Source organism: Antechinus flavipes, chromosome 2 (genome assembly GCF_016432865.1).
Source record: "Antechinus flavipes isolate AdamAnt ecotype Samford, QLD, Australia chromosome 2, AdamAnt_v2, whole genome shotgun sequence".
NCBI lineage: Eukaryota > Metazoa > Chordata > Mammalia > Dasyuromorphia > Dasyuridae > Antechinus > Antechinus flavipes.
In genome coordinates this window covers 182,944,446-182,965,066 of record NC_067399.1, presented here as the reverse complement: position 1 = coordinate 182,965,066, position 20,621 = coordinate 182,944,446, and the positions used below count along the sequence as shown (strand labels likewise).

The 20,621-nt window shown below is 31.5% G+C and overlaps 1 protein-coding gene across 1 annotated transcript in view; it reads right to left on the bottom strand.

Annotated features, from left to right (window-relative positions):
* CSMD1 (CUB and Sushi multiple domains 1) overlaps nucleotides 1-20,621 on the bottom strand; it is a 2,716,069-nt gene that overhangs the window by 679,171 nt on the left and 2,016,277 nt on the right. The window contains exon 12 of the mRNA XM_051975995.1: nucleotides 13,056-13,168. Within this exon, the coding sequence (XP_051831955.1) occupies nucleotides 13,056-13,168 (113 nt within the window). The remainder of the gene's footprint in view (nucleotides 1-13,055; nucleotides 13,169-20,621) is intronic.

Sequence of the window (20,621 nt, the reverse complement as noted above, 5' to 3'; positions counted from 1 at the left end):
TAATAATGGCTTATTTCAAATTATCAACACTAAACCATTTTTATCAGACACTTATGAAAGTTGACTTAGGAAGAAAAACATTTAAGATTGCAGCAAATGATGTGGAAGGTATGTCACATATCCACTGAAGCAAGGTTCTCAATGACTTTAAGCATCTCTAATGCAATTTGTTCTGGGGTATAAAACAAAGCAACCTAAGATCATGTTTTGACAACACCAGCTAGTGTTGGATTATTTGAATCTTTTAGTTTATTTCAATTTGAGTTAAATAGTGCTGTGTCTAAGTATATACTTAGACACATCTTTGCCAGCACAATCCCTAGAGCTCATTGAATACTATGACTACTTCAGGCAAGGTAAAATGAACTATTCTTGTTCAAGTTTTAAAATTATCAGGAAGAAAAAAGAAAAAAAAAACAATTCTAAGGTACCCCCTAAAAAAATCCTACTAAAATAATTAATTCATTTTCCTATGGAATAGTTAAATTACACCTGGAAAAAAATTACATTATATTGTAATTTCTAGACATATTCAATCAATCATTAAACATTTATTAAATTCCTATCATATACTTGGTACTATGCTAAGTACTAATACAAGAATAAGAAACAATCTCTGATAACAAGGAAATTATATTGTATAATGATATATATATATATATATATATATATATATATAATGTATGCACACACACAGACACTATTACTATAATGCACATGAATTAATTTATTCTATATACATATATAAAATTTATTTTTAATTTCTTGTGGCCACATACATACTACTGACATGTTGCATATTAATATATATGTATATACGTGTATATATACACACACAAACACACATATCTGCATATATATTTATACATATACAAAATGTAGAATGGACAGGACCTCTAACTGATGCCCAGGTGCTTTGAAGAGTACTTGGTATAATGGCCAATGGTGACTAAAATTGATATATTTATATCTATCTTTGCATCTAATTATTTCTATCATTGCTATTTTAATCACTTCCATAATTCTGTTTTTGTCTAGTGCAGAACAAATTCATTTTGAGGCAGTATACTTGCACTTTATTTATATGAATATATGTATATATAAATATAAATATATATTAAATTTTAAATAAATAGAAATATTTTAGGCAGAGATGGCACTAGAAATTATGGCGAAGTGGATCAGGAAAAGCTCCATGTGGAAGGCAGTGCCTGAGAAAAACATACAACATTGCAATAAGGGACAATCACTCTACTTCTATATTCTACAATTGGGAGCCAAAATGGTAAAGAAAAGGCAGGGAATCAACTGAGCTTTGCCCTAAACCCTTCTGAACCCCTGACACATTAAAAATCTTTAAAAAGGAGAATTGGTCAAATTGAAAAGGAGGTACATAAGCTCACTGAAGAAAATAATTCTTAAAAATTAAAATTTAGCAAATGGAAGGTTATAACTTTATGAGAAATCAATAAATAATAATATAAAACCAAAAGAATGAAAAAGTAGAAAATAATGTGAAATATCTTATTGGATAAACAACTGACCTGGGAAATATATCCAGGAGAGACCATTTAAAAATTATTGGACTACCTGAAGCCATTATCAAAAAAGGAGCCTGGACTGTATTTTCCAAGAAATTTTCAAGGAAAACTGTCATAATATTCTCAAACATGTAGAGAAATGAGTCAAATTTACAAAAATAAGGATGCTTTCAGAGAGACTGGGAAAGACTTGTATGAACTAGTGCCAAGTGAAATATACTCTATACCAAGTAATAACAATACTGTAAGGTGATCAGCTGCGAATGACAGCTATTCTCCACAATGCAATGACCCAGGATAATTATGAAGGACTTATTATAATGAAAAATGCTATCCATCCCAGCAAAAATACTTTTTTTCTTTTTTTGGGGGGAGGGAAAGGGGCATTTTATTTTTGGTCTGTGGTTTCTTTCACAACATGACTAGGATGGAAATGTTTTGTATGACTACACATGCATAACCTATATTGAAGTGCTTGCCTTCTCAATGAGGCAGAGTAGAGAAGGGGAAAGGGGAAAAAATGCAGATAGTTTTTTAAAAAAAATGAATGTAAAATTTGTTTTTCCATATAAGTAAAAAAAAAAAATAACTTTTGAGATCCATTGTCACATAAGTTTTAATACTCTCTCCCATACTCCAAATGGTAAATTATCCTATCTTTCTCATCTTTTGTGGCTCTTGACCATCCATTTCTTTCAGAGAAGATCTTCCATAGATGATACATGCTCAATACCAAGGGCTTTTTTCTAGAACATTGACTATTAGTGCAGCACTGGGGTGGTATCTGTGTCATCCTTTATTCCTGTTAGCTGACTAATCTACCTACTTGTATATCTTTGCTGTTAGCTGTCATGCTACTGGTGTTTTATATAATGTTCCATATTTCATTAAACAAGACTCTAAAAAAGTGCTAAGATCAAAGTTGACATATAGTTTTTCTGTTCTATTTTATCATGCATGTTTAAGAAAATTATGATCAAATTCAAGGTAAATATTTCATTGCTAAAATTCAGTAATTAAAGGAACAAACTCATTGACAATATCACAAAGGCCAAAGTACACATAATAAGCAATTAACCTGTTTGAATGAGGCATGAGATTATTTTCCAAAAAAATCCATGAAAACAATAGAGCAGCAAACTTACTAAGCCATTGTATTTATACATTTACTCTACTTACAAGTTATATTAATATCTTCTGCAAAGATGTTTGGCAAAAAAAAAAATGTAGAAATATAATGAGTATGCCTGAGGAATTTTCTTAATGTTTAGATACATTTTATTATATGAGCTCTCCATAACTTGCTGCCCCAAAATGTATTTGTTAAAAGAATATGAGAGGGTTTGAAATATTGTGGTAAAATACCATGAATTTTGGAATTAAATACGCAAAGGATTGTGTGTGTGTGTATGTGGGGGGGTGTTGGAGTGTGTGTGTGTGTGGGGGGGGGTGGTATTAGTAGTATTCTTCCATGGAATCTCTATTAATGAGTGTTAAAAGATTTGTTTGTTTGTTTGTTTGTTTGTTTTCAGTGAAACTCAGGGGAAAGTATTAGTTATTATCCAGGAATTTCATTGCAGGCTAAAATTCTGACCTGTTCTGTGTGCCTCTAGGTAGAACTAGCTCTAAATCATCTATCTTAATTCTTAAGTATTTAAATATTTCTATGTCTAACAATTTTTATAGTCATAGCTTCATAAACATATCTCATAAATTCCTTCTGGCCTTATAATTTATTTTGTCCTTATATAAAATTTTTATTTGAAAACTTGTTTTAAAGTATCTGTTGGCATTTCTCTTCACCAACCTATTCTATTTCCACTTTTTTGAATGACTCAATTTTCCGTTCTTTATATTACTTAAATAGAATGTTGTTAAAACTCTGCTAAACAGCTATAATGTACATCTATTTAGTCAGGATTACTTCTCTTTTGCAAAGTAAATATATAGTTAAATATACATATAGGAAAAAGGAGAGGAAAAGAAGAAAGCAGATTAAAGTCATAACAAGCAACTGTAGTTCTCCATTCTTTTGGCTTAATAGACAAAATGAAACCATAAGATTCATTATTTACCCAATCCTTTTCAATAATACTTTAATAAATATTGATTCATTCACTCATAAATTGAGAGATTGACTGAAATAATAAAATCACTCTTATTCCATGCATTTAAAAAAGCAGCTAGATGACTGGGCACACACACACATATATACATACACACACACACACACACACACACACACACACATACACACCTCTAGAATCCTTTCAAATTATTTATTGTAACCATCATGTGTCTGGCACACATAGATTTTGAGGAAAGAAGTATTAAGAATCAAACAATCTCTATTCTCAATGAGTTTACATTCTAATGAGGGCTTTAAATACATATAAAATGAATATAGCATGAATTCAAAACTACTAAATATAAATAATATAGATCTGAAAATGTAAGAGTTTAGGAAAGAGGACACCAAGGTTGATCAGCAAAGATTTTATGCAAAAGATGGTACCTATTTTTTTTTTTAAGAGAAGGACTTCATAAGTAGGAACTATCTTGCTATCATGGCAAAAAGCTAGGATAAAAGCGTGGAAGTGTAAAATGAGTGTCATATGTTAGAAGCAGAAAGGAAACCAGTTTGGGGTCACAATACACAGTACAATGTCCATTGAGGCAGCCTTTCTACTTAAGTTATTAGCATATTTTCCTCCCTGATTTCAAATCTAAATTTGCCTTTGTGCAACTTTCATCCAGTGTTTTTCTGAGCTCTGAGATGAAACAGAATAAATCTACTCCTTCTATATAATTCATTCCAATTTACTATAATAATTATGGTCCCCTGAATCTTTTAAAACCTAAATCTTCATGTTTCTACCAACTGATCATCAAATAGCCTGAACTGAACAGACCTCACCATTCTTGTTGCCATCCTATTTTGCTTATCAATGCCTTTTCTAAAGGTTTGATGTCTAAAATTGAATACATTTCAGTGATGGTCTGACCAGTTAAGAGTAAGTAGGGCTATAATTTCTTTTTAACTGAAAGCTATTTCTTTTCTATAGGAACTATGACTATATTAACTTATTTTTTGGCTGACATCACACTATTGATTGATATTGAAACTGCAGTTTATTAATAATAAACTATATAATTTCTTCCAGATAAACTACTATCTTTCTATACTTTTCCTTTATTGAATGTGTTTAAGTTCATTTAATGTACTCAAATATGAAACTTTATTTTTATCCCTATTAGATTACATCTTATTAGATTCGGCCCTATTTTTTTTTTTATATACATTTTAGTTTTCTACCCAATAGGTAGCTCTATCTCCCAGGTTTGTGTCACCTGCAAATGTGATAATGCTGCTTCCTATTCCTTTATCCAGGATATATATATATTTTTAAGAATTTAACAGCACAGAGTCAAGATGACACTCCTGGGATATTGCACTTGAGTCTTCCTTCCAATTTGATATTAAATCATTATTTTCATAGAATAATATTGATTTTATTTATAATAAGCAATAAATGAGTCAACACACATAAAGTATTTTACAAATCTTAAATCATTATACTGATGCTATCATAAGCATCATTATTATTTCATTAATAAAGAAATCTTCCATATAATTATAAACTTTGCCCTTAGATTATAAGCTCTTTGAGATCACGGCCTATCTTTTGTCCTTCTTATCTCTACTACTTATTATAGTATCTGACAATAGATATTTAAGAAATGTTTACTGACTGACAAAAAATGAATAAAATTTTTTTTGAAATTATTTTGACTTTCTAATGTGTATTTTTCACTTACTAATCATTATTTTAAGTCAAATAACATTAATAATTAAAGTAATACTCAATTATCCACTATTTTTTTCAGTGGCTGACTAGACAGCCATTAAAATGCTAATTTATAGAAATTATCTAATTTTTAGATATCATATTTTACTTAATTAACCTTTTAATATCTTTTCCTTTGTAAATTTCCTTCTCTATTTAAATTATTTTTTTTTTTTAGCTTTAGAATTTGAATCTTTGGCAAAACAAAATTAATATAGGGATCCTTTCCAGGACATCTCAACCTTGAGTTAGACAGGGCCAAAAGTTGGAAAGTGATCCAGTTTCCATGACAACTAAGGTTATTGCTTTTGCTCCTGCTAAAAGAGTGTTAATTAGATCTAAATATGGTGATGAATTTTTATAACAGGGTTACATAAAGATATGTTCAAGTATGTCTTCACACATAGACAACTATAAAGTAAATTGAGCTTAGAAAATTATGAAGAATATTTTATTTTATTTTCCTCTTTTACAAAAGATAGATTTATTCAGGGGAAGAGGCAACAGAAAAAATGAAGGGATACAATAAACATCAGGAATGGCAAACATGAAATAGAGTTGGGAGAACTTACAGTTAGATTAAGGAAAAAAAAAAAAACAAGTTCCCCCAGGGGAAGCCAAAATTAACCAGAAGAAAGAAGATATTCCATGAGGTGGGAGAAAGCCATTGTCTGAAAGGTTTGACTGACCAGAGTTAGCTAGAATAAGAAGAATGCCACCATTAGAAGGAAAGCATTAGAGGGAGAGAAAGATAGTTACCTCCTACTGGGCTTAGTCCTGAAGAGAACTTAGCTATGAAGAATATTTTAAAGAGTAAATAAGGTTATTTAAATGTGTTTCCCATAATGGTTCACATGAGTAACTTAAAAAACAATTCAGGTTCTCTTTACCACAAAGTACTATTATCACAATTGCTTTTACTATAATTTTAATGTTATACATAAATATTGTCATGGTTGAATTGCTACAATACAAGTCTTTGTGTTGTTGTTGTTTGTAAAAATTGATTTACATATTCATTAATTCATTCTATCTTAACAAAAGCCTCCCACTGAACATAAAAGGTTGTAGGAGAAATTAGTTTATTCATTCAAGATGATGTAACAAATAAGTTATGGGATGAAGTTCCTAGCCAGGATCTTTTCTTTTCTTCGTGTGTGTGTTTATTTTAAATTATCTTGATGAATTAATTTTTTAATTTTTAAAAATTTTATTATAGCTTTTTATTTACAAAACATATGCAGGGATAATTTTTTAACATTGACCCTTGTGAAACCTTCTGTTTCAAATTTTTCCCTCCCTCCTCTCACCCCTTCCCCTAGATGACAGGTGCCAGGGTCTTTTCAACACAAATTCCAGCATTCTTTCTATTCATAGTGCTTCTATATCTGCATGCTTACATACACACGCATGTGCACACACACACATTCACAGTAATTTACACTTAGTCTTCACAAGAATCCTGAAAAGTAAAAACTATATGAAACTCAGAAAGGTTTAGTGATTTTCTTAGCGCCAAATAAAGAGGAATGATCAAAGATGGAGTTTCAACCCAAGTTTCTCAAATTAAAATCACATGCCTTTTCCAAAACATTTTAGATTTAATATGCTTATTAATGTAATTTCATCATAATGTTATAAGTAATATAAATTAAATATCTATAATCACACTCTAGAAAAATTCATTTTATAAATATATCAAAATATATTGAGAGGTTTTATATTGACTAAAGTATGTTACTTCTAAACATCAAACTTTGGGAAAAGATTAACTTTCCACTATGTCAAACATTACACAACATTTGAATTGCCTTCACTTTTCGATATACTATTTTCTGAGTCTGCCAATTTGGCTACATTGCAGATCAATGTGTGTGTGTGTGGGGGGTAGGGGTTCATCTTAGATCCATCCTTACCAAGCCTTATCTTAGGCTAGTCCTTATCATCTTTTTTTATAATACCTTATTTTTCCACAATTATATGTAAAAACAATACTTAGCATTCATTTTAAAAAATCATTTTGAATTTCAAATGTTATCCTTCCCTCCTTTACTTCCATCTTCCCTAAGATAGTGAGAATCTGACATAGGTTATACATGTAAAGTCATTTCCACATTATTCATTTTGTGCAAGAAGAAACCAAAACAAACAAACAAACAAAAAACGTCAGTTCTTTCTATAGATATATAAGCTTTTTTTATCACAAGTCCTGTAAACTTGTCTTCAATTACAGAACAGCTAAATAATTTAGAGTTGATCATCATACTATATTGTTTTTAGTGTGTACAATATTCTCCTGGTTCTTCTCTCTCCACTTTGTATTAATTCATGTCAATATTTTCAGATTTTTCTGAAATCATACTGTTTGTCATTTCTTATAGCATCATAATATTCCATTCAAATTATACATCACAACTTGTTCAGCCATTTCTCCAATTTGATGAGCATGCCTTTGATTTCCAATTCTTAGCCAGCATAAAAAAGTTGCTATAGTGTTTCTATTGGGTTTATATCCCAAAGAAATACTAAAGAAGGGAAAGGGACCTGTATGTGCCAAAATGTTTGTAGCAGCCCTATTTGTAGTGGCTAGAAACTGGAAAATGAATGGATGCCCATCAATTGGAGAATGGCTGGGTAAATTGTGGTATATGAATGTTATGGAATATTATTGTTCTGTAAGAAATGACCAGCAGGATGAATACAGAGAGGACTGGCGAGACTTACATGAACTGATGCTAAGTGAAATGAGCAGAACCAGGAGATCATTATACACTTCGACAATGATATTGTATGAGGACATATTTTGATAGAAGTGGATTTCTTTGACAAAGAGACCTAACTGAGTTTCAATTGATAAATGACGGACAAAAGCAGCTACACCCAAAGAAAGAACACTGGGAAACGAATGTGAACTATCTGCATTTTTGTTTTTCTTCCCGGGCTATTTATACCTTCAGAATCCAATTCTCCCCATGCAACAAGAGAACTGTTCGGTTCTGCAAACATATATTGTATCTAGGATATATTGCAACATATCCAACATATATAGGACTGCTTGCCATCTAGGGGAGGGAGTGGAAAAATCGGAACAGAAACGAGTGCAAGGGATAATGTAAAAAAAATTACCCTGGCATGGATTCTGTCAATATAAAGTAATTATTAAATAAAAATTTTAAAAAAAAGTTGCTATAAACATTTTTGAATAAATAGATACTTTTCCCTTTTGGGGAGGATATCTTTGGGATACAGTCTTAGAAGTGATATTGCTGGATCAAAGAGCATACTCAGTTTTATAGCTCTTTAGCTATTGTTCTCTAGTATTGTTGGATCAGGTCAAAACTCTACCAACAATGCATTGGTCTCCTAGTTTTCCCATGTTCCCTCCATTATTTTTCATTACCCTGTCTTTTGTTGTCACATTTTCAAGTCTGATAGGTGTGAGTTAGTACCTCAAAATTGTTTTCCTTTCCTTCCCTACTGTCCCTATGGAGTTATAGGTGACCACTACAGCTTGTATCCTGGGCTCCACTCCCACAGAGCTTTTCTTTTGAGCTGGCAAGTTGCTTTGATGCTACTAAATTGGTTCTGAGATTTTTCAGGGTTCTTTGGAGGGGAATTTGGAAGAGCTCCAGGGAGTTATTTCCTACCTCTATCATCCTAACAACTGGAGTAGTCCCTATCATCTCTGAATTTTAGTTTAATCAGCTAAGAAATATGGAACTCTGAAAGATGAGGGGATTGATAAAAGATAACAGTGTATTGCTTATTAAAATGTTCAAAATGAAAATTGGGACAAGGAAAGAGAAAGAGGCTAAAATAAATAGAGATGGAGAGAAGAATACAACTACACAGAGATAATGATAGAGCTAGAGAGACTGAGATAGAACAATTCATATTTTCAAATACTTAATGGTTCTGAAGAGATGTTTTAAGTTTTGCTACTGGAGAATGGATCTCCTACAAAATTCAGAGGAAAATAACAAAGGCAAAGATTCTACATTTAAAGCCTCCAAGAAAAGTAAGAATTAGTCTCAGGCCATGGAAGAGCTCAAAAGAGATTTTGAAAATCAAATAAGAGAGGTAGAAGAAAAATTAGGAAGAGAAATGAAAATGATGCAAAAGGAATTACAAAAAGCCAATGAGAAGAATGTTTTAAAATAGCAAAATTAGCCAAATAAAAAAGGAGAAATAAAAGCTCCCCAAAGAAAATACTTCCTTAAAAATTAGAATTGAGTAAACATAAGCCAACAACTTTACAGGAAATCAAGAAACAATAAAACAAAACCAAATCTGAATGAAGATTGAAGAATATTTCATTAACTTTTATTTTCTTGAGGTTTTTTGGTTTTCTTTTACAACATAATTTTTATGGAAATGTTTTGGATAACTCCATATGTGCTTTTTCCATGAGGAGGAGGGAAGGGCAAGGGGTGAATAGGAAGGGAGAAAGGAATAGAATCTGGACTTGAAATTTTAAAAATAAATATTATTTTTTTACATGTAATTGGTGAAAACATTAAATTGATAAAGAAAAAAAGAAATTTCTAAGATCAATTCTTAGTTTATGCAAATGTTATTGTAGAAAAAAATAATCAAAGAATATGGTATCAGCAAGTCAATTAATGAGTTAATCAAAACTAATTTTAATATATTTTATTACAATATATATTTATTAAATATATGTTAACTATATTATATTCAAGAATCTAAACTTTACTGACATATTTTAATTAATATAAAATCATAAATTATTCTAGTACTTTTTCAGTCTATTTCTACATCAATACTGGATGTTTTTTGTCTAATTCTCATCCACATATCTTCAAAATCACAGTATATACTACATTCTTTGTATTGTTTTTTGTTTATTTGTTTTTGTCCTTCCAGGATTCTATATTTTCCTCACATTAGTCCAGGTTGATTGTATTATTTTAAAAAAAAATCTTACATGAGTTCAAAGACATTTTATAGAGTTATTTTTGACAGATAATGGTCTAGTGAACAGAATGGATTCAAGAAATTCTGAGTTCAAATCTTTTATAAACACTTTAAAAAACAGTATGACCTTGGTCATGTCATAGAATCCATTTGAACTTAAATTTCTTCATCAGTATCAATAAACATAATGATTATATATATTCTCACAGAATTACTATGAAAATTAAATGATATAATATATAAAGAATACTTTACAAATCCTAAAATGTTAAATAAGTACAATAGATGGTTATTGGTCTATAATTCACTATACTACAGAAACCACTGAGAGTCTTTACTATTCTACCAAAATATTTAAAAGTGAATATATATCGCTTTGTCTGATGACTTTCAAGAATGAAGGGACTGAATGACAGAACTGAAATTGAAAAACTATTATTATTTCTACATCTTTGTATTATTTAAGCAGAAGAGAGATATTTATAAAAGAGAACATTTGGATTTGGAGTCCTTAAGTACTAGCGAAAATTGGAAAATAAAAGATTGTTTATTTTTTCCCAACTTTTAAACATTTTTGTTTAAAATGTTTATTGAGTTCCAAATTCTTTTCCTTTCTCTCTTCACTTCTCCCTAAGATGGTAATCAGATATAGGTTATACATGTCCAATCATGTAAAACTGTTCCATATTAATCATTTTGTACAAGAAGATTTGGATAATAGAAAAAAGGAAAGAAAGAAAGTGAAAAATAACATTTTTCTGTCTGTGTTCAGTCAATATCAATTCTATCTCTGGAGACAGACATAGCTAAATAATTCAAAGTTCTTCATAGCACAATATTATTGTTACTATGTACAATGTTTTCCTGGTTCTGTTCACTTTACTTGGCATTAATTCATGTAAGTCTTTCCAGGTTTTTCTGAAATCATCCTATTTGTCATTTCTGATAGCACAATAATATTTTATTACAATCACATATCACAGCTTGTTGAACTATTTCCTAATTGATAGGTATCCCTTTGATTCCTAATTGGAAGGTACCATAAGAAGAGCTTCTGTATTGAGTTTTTGTACAAATAGGTTCTTCCTTCTTTTTGGGATATATTTGAATATAGAGTTAGCAGTGGCATTGCTGTAATAAAGGGTTTGCTTGCATAGTTTTATAATCCTTTGGGCATAGTTCCAAATTGTTCTCTGATATGGTTGGATCAGTTTACAACTCCACCATCATTTATTAAATATTTATGTGCCAAGCACTGTGCCAAATTTTTTACCCTTAAGGAGCTTTCTCATTTTATTGGGAATGGCATAAATTAATGTATTTAAAAAAAAAATCCGTCCATTGTTTTGTCTTCTTGCCTGAATTGCTTCATAAAAAGGTAAATCCAAAATCATGTTTCCCTTTGTTAGCAAAATATCCACAGCAAGGAGAACATCTAAGTAATGAAAGACCAAATAAAGAGTAAAGGTCACAGAAGGAAGAATTAATATCTCTATTCAGATAATTTTTATAAAATGCTTTTTTTTTTCTGGCTCTCAGATAGCATTAAAAACTCACAGACATTATGCAAAAATTCTTGACTAATTGTTCTTCCTAGAATTATTGCAACAAAGGGTAGAGGATGAGAAAACACCAATCTTCAGAGCCAAAGTTCTGTGAAATTCTCACAGACTTGTTTATCCTCCACATTTAACTACCTAATAGTTACATTATAATTCACTGAAGACAGCACCAAGATTATTCAAATCCAGCATTTGATACCTGTTTTTAGTATATCATGGCCCCTGGGACTCTTTCAACACTTTTCACTGGTACCAAGGATTGTGATACAAACTTGTTTACCCTAACTTGAAACATTTACACATTTCTTTCTGCCAAATCTCCTCACTGACTTTTGAAAATAAGTAGCATTTCTACCAATATATTTCTATTTCTATACTTTTCTTTGCTAACTAATGCAGGAAATAGGATTAACATTAACAATTATATAAGTAGCAATGTCTCCTTTCAATTTATATAAATTGATCAAATGTTTTAAAAAGCATCTAGGTTCAGTTGCACAGGTCGATATCTGTCTATATCTTCTGTTTATAAAGAACTGAATTTCAGCTTGATAATAGGATTATTTGTCTTTTTTGACTCAGTTTGTCTTAGCTTAGCACATGCATTATTAATCATTAATAAGAGATGTGCTTGAATCTTTAAGAATATTGAAATATGTAGTTATTCTTGGGAGGTAGACAGATTGACCTTACGTTATTAGTATTTTAACAAAAAATTGTTTCTTAATAAAGGAAAATATATTTACTTAACTTGATAAATGATTAATCTTCACAATAGCACTATAAATAGGACACATTCATTAATTCCCTTAAAGCCCTTAATCAATATTGTTGTGTAGTCGTTTTCAGTCATGTCTGACTTCATGATCTTACTTAGGATTTTCTAAGCAGAGTTACTAAAGTGGTTTGCTTTTTCCTTTTCTAGCTCCTTTTCAGTTGAGAGAACTGAGGCATATCATGTTAAGAAACTTACCCAATGTTAAAAAGCTAGTAAATATCTGAGGCCAGATTTAAATTCTGGAAATTAAGGCTTCCTGACTCCAGGCACAGAACTTTATCCAGGTGAACTACCAAACTGCCCCAATTAGCCCAGATTAAAAAAAAAATACATGTATACATATGTATGTATGTTGCTTTTGAATGAATCCATGAATCTACAATCATACCTTGGTAAACAGCTTTAAATCCAGGGGAACCAATGCTGTCATCAGACTGGAGATGTAGCCACATTTGATTGCTCATACTCACAATAAGATCAGGTACACTAGATCCAGTGAGTCTGCATAGAAAGGCAAATAACAATATTATTTAATATAATGTTTGTATCTACTATTAAGCAATTTTGATATTATACAATTAAAAACATAATTATTCTAACATGAAGAAATTTTCTTACGATTGGCTATATAATATAAAGGCCATGAAAAAAAATTTTTATGAAAAAATCATGCTTAATTAGCATAGTCTTCCTTCAGTAAATCTAGAAGTACTTTCGGTTTATATTAATTTGCTGATCCAATGCTGTTTTGAAAAATGAATTTGACAATGCATTTATAACCATAGTCTCATTTCTCTTCCTTTCAAATTTATCTCATGTGAATATAGATACAATCTATTACCCATGTTCTGGATATAATGTCTCATCATTCAAATGCATTCATTCATTTGCCTGTTCATTTATTGACTAGTATGGGCAGAGAGCTGTATTAGGGTAACTCTGAAAAGGGAGAGCATTTATAACTGAGAAATTGCTTTGATTTCATCACAATATGTTCAGATGGTCTATCATTTATGTGCTTTCATTTATATTTCTCTCTCAAAAGCTCTCCTAAGTATATCTTTAAATATTTCAATGGAATATAAGGACTACAGATCTTATTACATTGGTCATTTGGCTTAAAGTTAAAATTGAAATGTGTTTGATGATAATTAATAAATTCTGAATGTTAATAAAATGAGCCATTGTGTGTATGGGAAAAAAAGACACATCATGAATTCTGTCAGCCCATGAAGAGAAACACTAAAGACAGTAACTTTACTCCAAATCATGATATAGAAGCATATAAAAAAGTGGAAAGAAAATTGATTTCATCAAAACAAATGTCTCTAATCATATAGGAAACATTGCTTGAAGCTACATAGATCCAAGAATATGAACCCCTGATTTGTCCCATCCATCATACTATTTGTCTGTCACCATTGGATTTCCACCTCAGGCAGAGGAAAACACCTGATGCCTCAGAGGAAGATGAATAACAGTCATTAAATGTCAAATAATGTGGAAAGCTGTGCATCAAATGAAAAAAACAGAGTATTTCAATGACATGTCCAGTTGCTTAAAAGGGCGTCACTGTGAGGATTGTCTTAAAATTTTTGTCTGTGGAATCATTTCACATTTCTGTCTAAGTTTGATCCTTGTATACTTATTCACAAGACTATGTCAAAATGTAGTCTCATTCTTTACCACATTAATCTAATATCAGTGCTTTATGATTAAGGGGCGGGGGAATTAATGTGAAAGGTCTATTTTGAAAACATCCTACCTATTGTCTTAAGGACTCCTTTACTTATACACAATAAGATGGTGGGGAAAAGGTGAACGGGAAAAACCTTGCTTTATCTCTTAGTTCATATTAACATGTAGAAATATGTACATATGAATTATTCTTCAGAGTAAGATATCTTAAGCATTACTTTTATGTATGCAATGGAATCAACTTAAAAGTACACATACACACACACACACACATACACACACACACACACACTCCCTCTCCTTTCCCTCCTCCCCTTCTCTTTCTTCTCTCTTTTCCTCTCTCTTCTCTCCCTTTCTCTCTTTCTGTCTTAGTCTCTCTCTGTCTGTCTTTCCCTTTCTCTCCTTCCCTCTCCCTCTGTTTCTCTATCTCCTGTCTCTCTGTCTCTTTCTATCTCTCTGTGTTTCTGTCTCTGTCTCTCCAACTCTCTCATTTGTCTCTCTACCTCTCTGTCTCTCTGTCTCTGTCTCTGTCTCTCTTTCTCTCTCTCTCTCCCCCATTCTATTATTAATATTCTTTCTGCTCTTTCCCTAGTAAATTGTCATGTGCTAAGAGACCACTGTTTAACTGAATTGACCTTTTTAATTTCCTCTCTTACTAAATCAAGTTTTACTCTTATCTGAATAGTTTGAATTTTAAATAACACGTTTTTTTTTTTTTTTTTTTTTTGGATGGGGTAGGAAAAAAAAAATTAACCTGGCTCTGCTAGGTATCATTCCTGTGACCTTAGACAAGTCATTTTACCTCTGTGGGTCTAACTTTCCTCAATTCAAAGCTGAAAGAACTAGATGAGATGTCTTCTAATGATCCTCTTGTCTCTAAATTTACAATCCTATGTACTTACTTCCAAAATGATTGGAGGTAATTTTTATTGCATTTGATATTATATAATAGGGAATAATTAAAGATTTAAATGACAACAATATAGTTAAAAAGCCATTTTGTTTAAGGTCTGTGGATTTAAGAAGAAATGTTCAAACTAAATCTGGAGGAATCTTATTATAAAGAGTATTCATGCTCTTTGTAGTCATGCTTATTGTAGAGAAGATTTGTGAAGGAAATTGGACTGGCTGGACCTAAGATCTTTTCCTGTCTCATGATTTTATGAAACGACATAGACAGTCAATATGATTTTGAGTGTTTTGTCATCTAAGGAAAAGTGCAAATTTTTGGGTTCTTTAGTTTGCTTTTTCTGATAAAAGAATGTGCATGTATTCTACAATAGAGATAATCACATTTTTTTAAACTAGATATGTGATTTTATTAGTAAAGGAAACTCCCACTGAAGATGCACCCTCAAATAATGCAGATCTGAAATTACTGTAGAATTTAGTTTTAGGGAATTGGGAGGAGCTAATGAAAATTTAAATGATTTGCCTATGGTTATAGTGCCAGTATATTATAAGAGGCAAGATTTGAACCCATGAATTCCTGGACCTAAGCCAGTAGCTCTCTATTCACAAGGCTATCATGTTTCTTTTTCACAAAAGTATTTATACTTTTATACAGCTTGTAAATTTATAAAATATTATTTGATCCTCAAAACAGTCTGGTGAGATAGGTACAAGATTAGTTCTATTGTATAGACAATAAAGTGAGAGACTAAGAAAGAGTGATTTGCTCACGATCCAAGAGCTAATAAACATTTGTGTCACTTAAAAGTAACATTTGAAGAGGTTTTCCTGTGTCTGAAGCCAATACTCCATTTACTGTGATTTTCTAATTTCCTGAAAGAGTCATACAAGAGGAGAATCAGGTCAGGTGAAAGTAAGTATAAAGTTCATTTTCAAGTTTAGAGAAATTTTAGCTTCTTTTAGGATTACTTCATATTTTCATGAGATAGTGTTACTGAATAGTAAACTTATGATAGCAAACATATCTATTTCATCCTTCTAACTGAACAACATTATCCCTGAGCTAATAAAATCACTTTAAGTATGAAGCTTAAGGGAAAAGGAAAAAAAAAAACAATTTTGCAACTGCTAACCTTGCACAATGATGATGTAAGCACCAGGTAATATGTAAATATATAAAAAGTTTAATCAAAAATGGTCAAAGGATATGAACAGACAATTTTCAGATGATGAAATTGAAACTATTACCACTCACATGAAAGAGTGTTCCAAATCACTCTTGATCAGAGAAATGCAAATTAAGACAACTCTGAGATATCACTACACACCTGTCAGATTGGCTAAGATGACAGGAAAAAATAATGATGAATGTTGGAGGGGATGCGGGAAAACGGGGACACTGATGCATTGTTGGTGGAGTTGTGAACGAATCCAACCATTCTGGAGCGCAATCTGGAATTATGCCCAAAAAGTTATCAAACTGTGCATACCCTTTGATCCAGCAGTGTTTCTATTGGGCTTATACCCCAAAGAGATACTAAAAAAGGGAAAGGGACCTGTATGTGCCAAAATGTTTGTAGCAGCCCTGTTTGTAGTGGCTAGAAACTGGAAAATGAATCAATTGGAGAATGGCTGGGTAAATTGTGGTATATGAATGTTATGGATATTATTGCTCTGTAAGGAATGACCAGCAGGATGAATACAGAGAGGCTTGGAGAGACCTACATGGACTGATGCTAAGTGAGATGAGCAGAACCAGGAGATCATTATACACTTCGACAACAATATTGTATGAGGATGTATTCTGATGGAAGTGGATTTCTATGACAAAGAGACCTAACTGAGTTTCAATGGATAAATGATGGACAGAAACAGCTACACCCAAAGAAGGAACACTGGGAAATGAATGTGAACTATTTGCATTTTTGATTTTCTTCCCGAGTTATTTTTACCTTCTGAATCCAATTCTCCCTGTGCAACAGGAGAACTGTTTGGTTCTGCAAATATGTATTGTATCTAGGATATACTGCAACATATTTAACATATATAGGACTGCTTGCCATCTTGGGGGGGGCGGTGGAGGGAGGGAGGGGAAAAAACAAAACATAAGCGAGTGCAAGGGATAATGTTGTAAAAAATTACCCTGGCATGGATTCTGTCAATACAAAGTTATTATTAAATAAAATAAAATTTAAATTAAAAAAAAAGTTTAATCAAGATGCTGATGGATTTGAACTATTAAACCACACTCAAGTATCTGCATTAAAATGCATGAAATCTTTCGGCATATGAGTTAAAGTTTATAAAATGATTTTGGAGGTTTTAAATGGATGCTTTAAATCTTTAATTTCCTTAAGAAGTATGCCATGGAGAAAATACACTAGATTTATTGGCAAATTATCTTTCACAAACTTTCTGTGTGACTTTGGATAATTCATTTCTCTTTCACTGAACCTGTTTTTTTTTTTTTTTTTTTTTTTTTTTTTGTTTGTTTGTTTGTTTGTTTTTGTTTTGTTTTGGTTTTGGTTTTTTGTTTTGTTTTGTTTCATTTGGGGTTTTTCAGGGGGGTTGTTTGTTTTCATATAAAATAAAGGAATTGAAAGGAAGATTTTAAAATTTCTTTCAGCTCCACATTTAAAGGCAACATTACACATATGTTGATGAGATCACTTTTGTGTATGAATTTATTGGACTTATTGAATAGAGCATAGAATCATAGGACCTTTGAATCATAGACCTACAGCGGAGAAGGATCACAGATATGATTTAGTTTAATACCTTCATTTTAAAGGTGAGTAAACTGAGATCTAATAGTTATCTAAGCCATACAATTATCATACATAGAATCTGTAGTCATGTCCTTCCATGCCATGAGGAAAGACTTTTTCCACTGTAGCTGTAGTGGATTCAGTAGTTTACTATGTATTCTAATATATCTTCATGGCTCAAGAAGAAGTGGTGTAGAAGAGCACTATAGTTAGAAGAACTATTTTGAAAGTAGAATAGGCTGAATGGCAATTTACCTTTATTAAGTATCTTTAAACAAAGATGGAATTCTCCTTGTGTATTGGAGAAAAAATTTGTCTTTCAACATCTTTTGAATATGTCTTCTTTCTCTTCTCTTAACACTGCCACCACTTTAATGGAGATCATTATTATATCACACCTAGACTGTTGTAATAGCCTGCTAATGGATCTGCCTGTCTGAAGACTCATGCCATTCCAGTTCATCCCCCTTTTCAGTCACCAAATGCTTTCTCTAAAGTGCAGGTCCAACTGTGTCATCCTCCTACTCAAAAAACATCAGTGGTTTCCTCTCCAGAATCAAACACAAAATGTTTTATTTGGCATTCAAAGCTTATCATAACCTAACCCCCTCTTACTTTTCTAAATTTCTGCTAGTATTTCCCATCATCTATTTTTTATTCTAGTGACACCAGTCTCCCAACAATTCCACAAACAAGATAATCTATTTCTCAGCTCTAGTAATTTTCTCTGGCTATCCCCCCATGCCTAGAATGTATTGGTGGCCTTGGCTTCCTTTAATTTCCAACTAAAACCTCATATTTTACTAGAAGTCTCCCTCAATCCTATTACTTCTAGTGACTTTCCTCCTTTAATTATTTCCTATTTATTCTGCATATTGCTTGCTTTGTATAGAGTTATTTATATATTGTCTCACCCATCAGATTTTAAGCTTCTTGAAGGCAGGGTCTTTTGCCTCTTTTTCAATTTCCCTCTATCCCCTGCCACACATACACTTAGTATAATACCTGGAACATAGTTAGAATCTAATAAATATTTGTTGATTTAATGACTAATTGAGTTAGAGATTGAACTAAATGACTACTGTTACCTTCCAATTTTTAAATTCTTTGAGTCTACAAAGATCTGCGTTTGAATCATAGCTTTAAAACGTACTAGTCATTTAATGCTTAACTTTCATAACCTCCATTTCATTATCTGTAATAGAGGATAATGGTGAAGTGGGAAGAAAATTGTTGTGAACTACAGAGTGATGTACAAATATGAGTTATTATTCTACTTCAGACATGGTTTGAAGATAGTGATTTTTATAATACTTAATATATTAAAAAATTTATTCAAAGATGCAGTGACTTTTAATGATGTGTTCCTTTTCTCTGTCGTATCATTGACCATGAATGCAAGATTCTTTGCATATGAAAATGGATCAGTGTTATTTTTATGCTTAATTGCTCCCATATGGCATGGTCACTCTTGTTTGCTCTGGTAATTGTTTTTATTAGAGTATATACAATAGTAGCATCTCTAGGTAACCCCATTTCAGATTTTTTTTCCCATTGGCCTTAGGCAAAAGGTTCAGCAATTCTACTCTAATCTAAACAAATGGAACTGCTAGATGGACATGGATGGAATGACCTAAACACACTATAGAAGATTATCAAATCATAGTGACAGATGTGAGATATCACTTGTCTAAAAATGGAAGTGATTACAATTGTATTCTGCTAACTTGTACCTACATAGGACTTTTCTACTAAGTCACCAAATTCTCTGTATCTATTAGATTGGATTAGTTGTTAAAAAATAAATGACTTTGAACCAAGAGAACAATATATACAATGAAACAATGTTAAAAACAACAACAAAACAAAATAAAACAAAACAATGAAAACATCAGAATGCAGATTAATGCAATGATCAGAAGAATGATGGAAAAATATACTTCTCTTCACTCCAGAAAGGAATAGAGATGTAAAATCATAGATTTGAAACCCAACAGAAGTTTAAAGAATGTTTGATTCAACCCATTCATTTTATATACATACACTGAGTACTCAAAGTACACAGAGTAATATTGATTATCTTAGATAATAACTTGGCAAGATCACACAGAGAAATTATGACTGAAGTAGAACAGAAAATCATAATGATATAACAGAATTATTTTGGAATTGGGTGATCTATGGTAAACTCTTGGCCTATTTATTAACTAAATTCCTTCACTAATTCATTTAACCTCTATTGACTTCAGTTTCTTAACCTGAAAAACAAGTAAGTGGATTAGGGAGTTTCTAAAGTCCCTGCCAGTTCTTGGAGTCAGATATTGTAGAGGTAAAAGATCAAATAATGAAGAAAACAGAAGTTTGATCTGAGCATATCAGTTTATTAAGTAATGTATGGCAATTGCCAAACAAATGAGGTCCAGGTCCTTGCCTGAGCTTAGGGTTGGACCCTGTATAGAGAGGGGGTTAGACTTTTATACATTAAAGATAATTAAATAAGACCAATTAATTAAAAGGAGACAATAAAACTAAAATGTACATTTAAACAAAAATGTAAATTTAAACACTAAAATCTG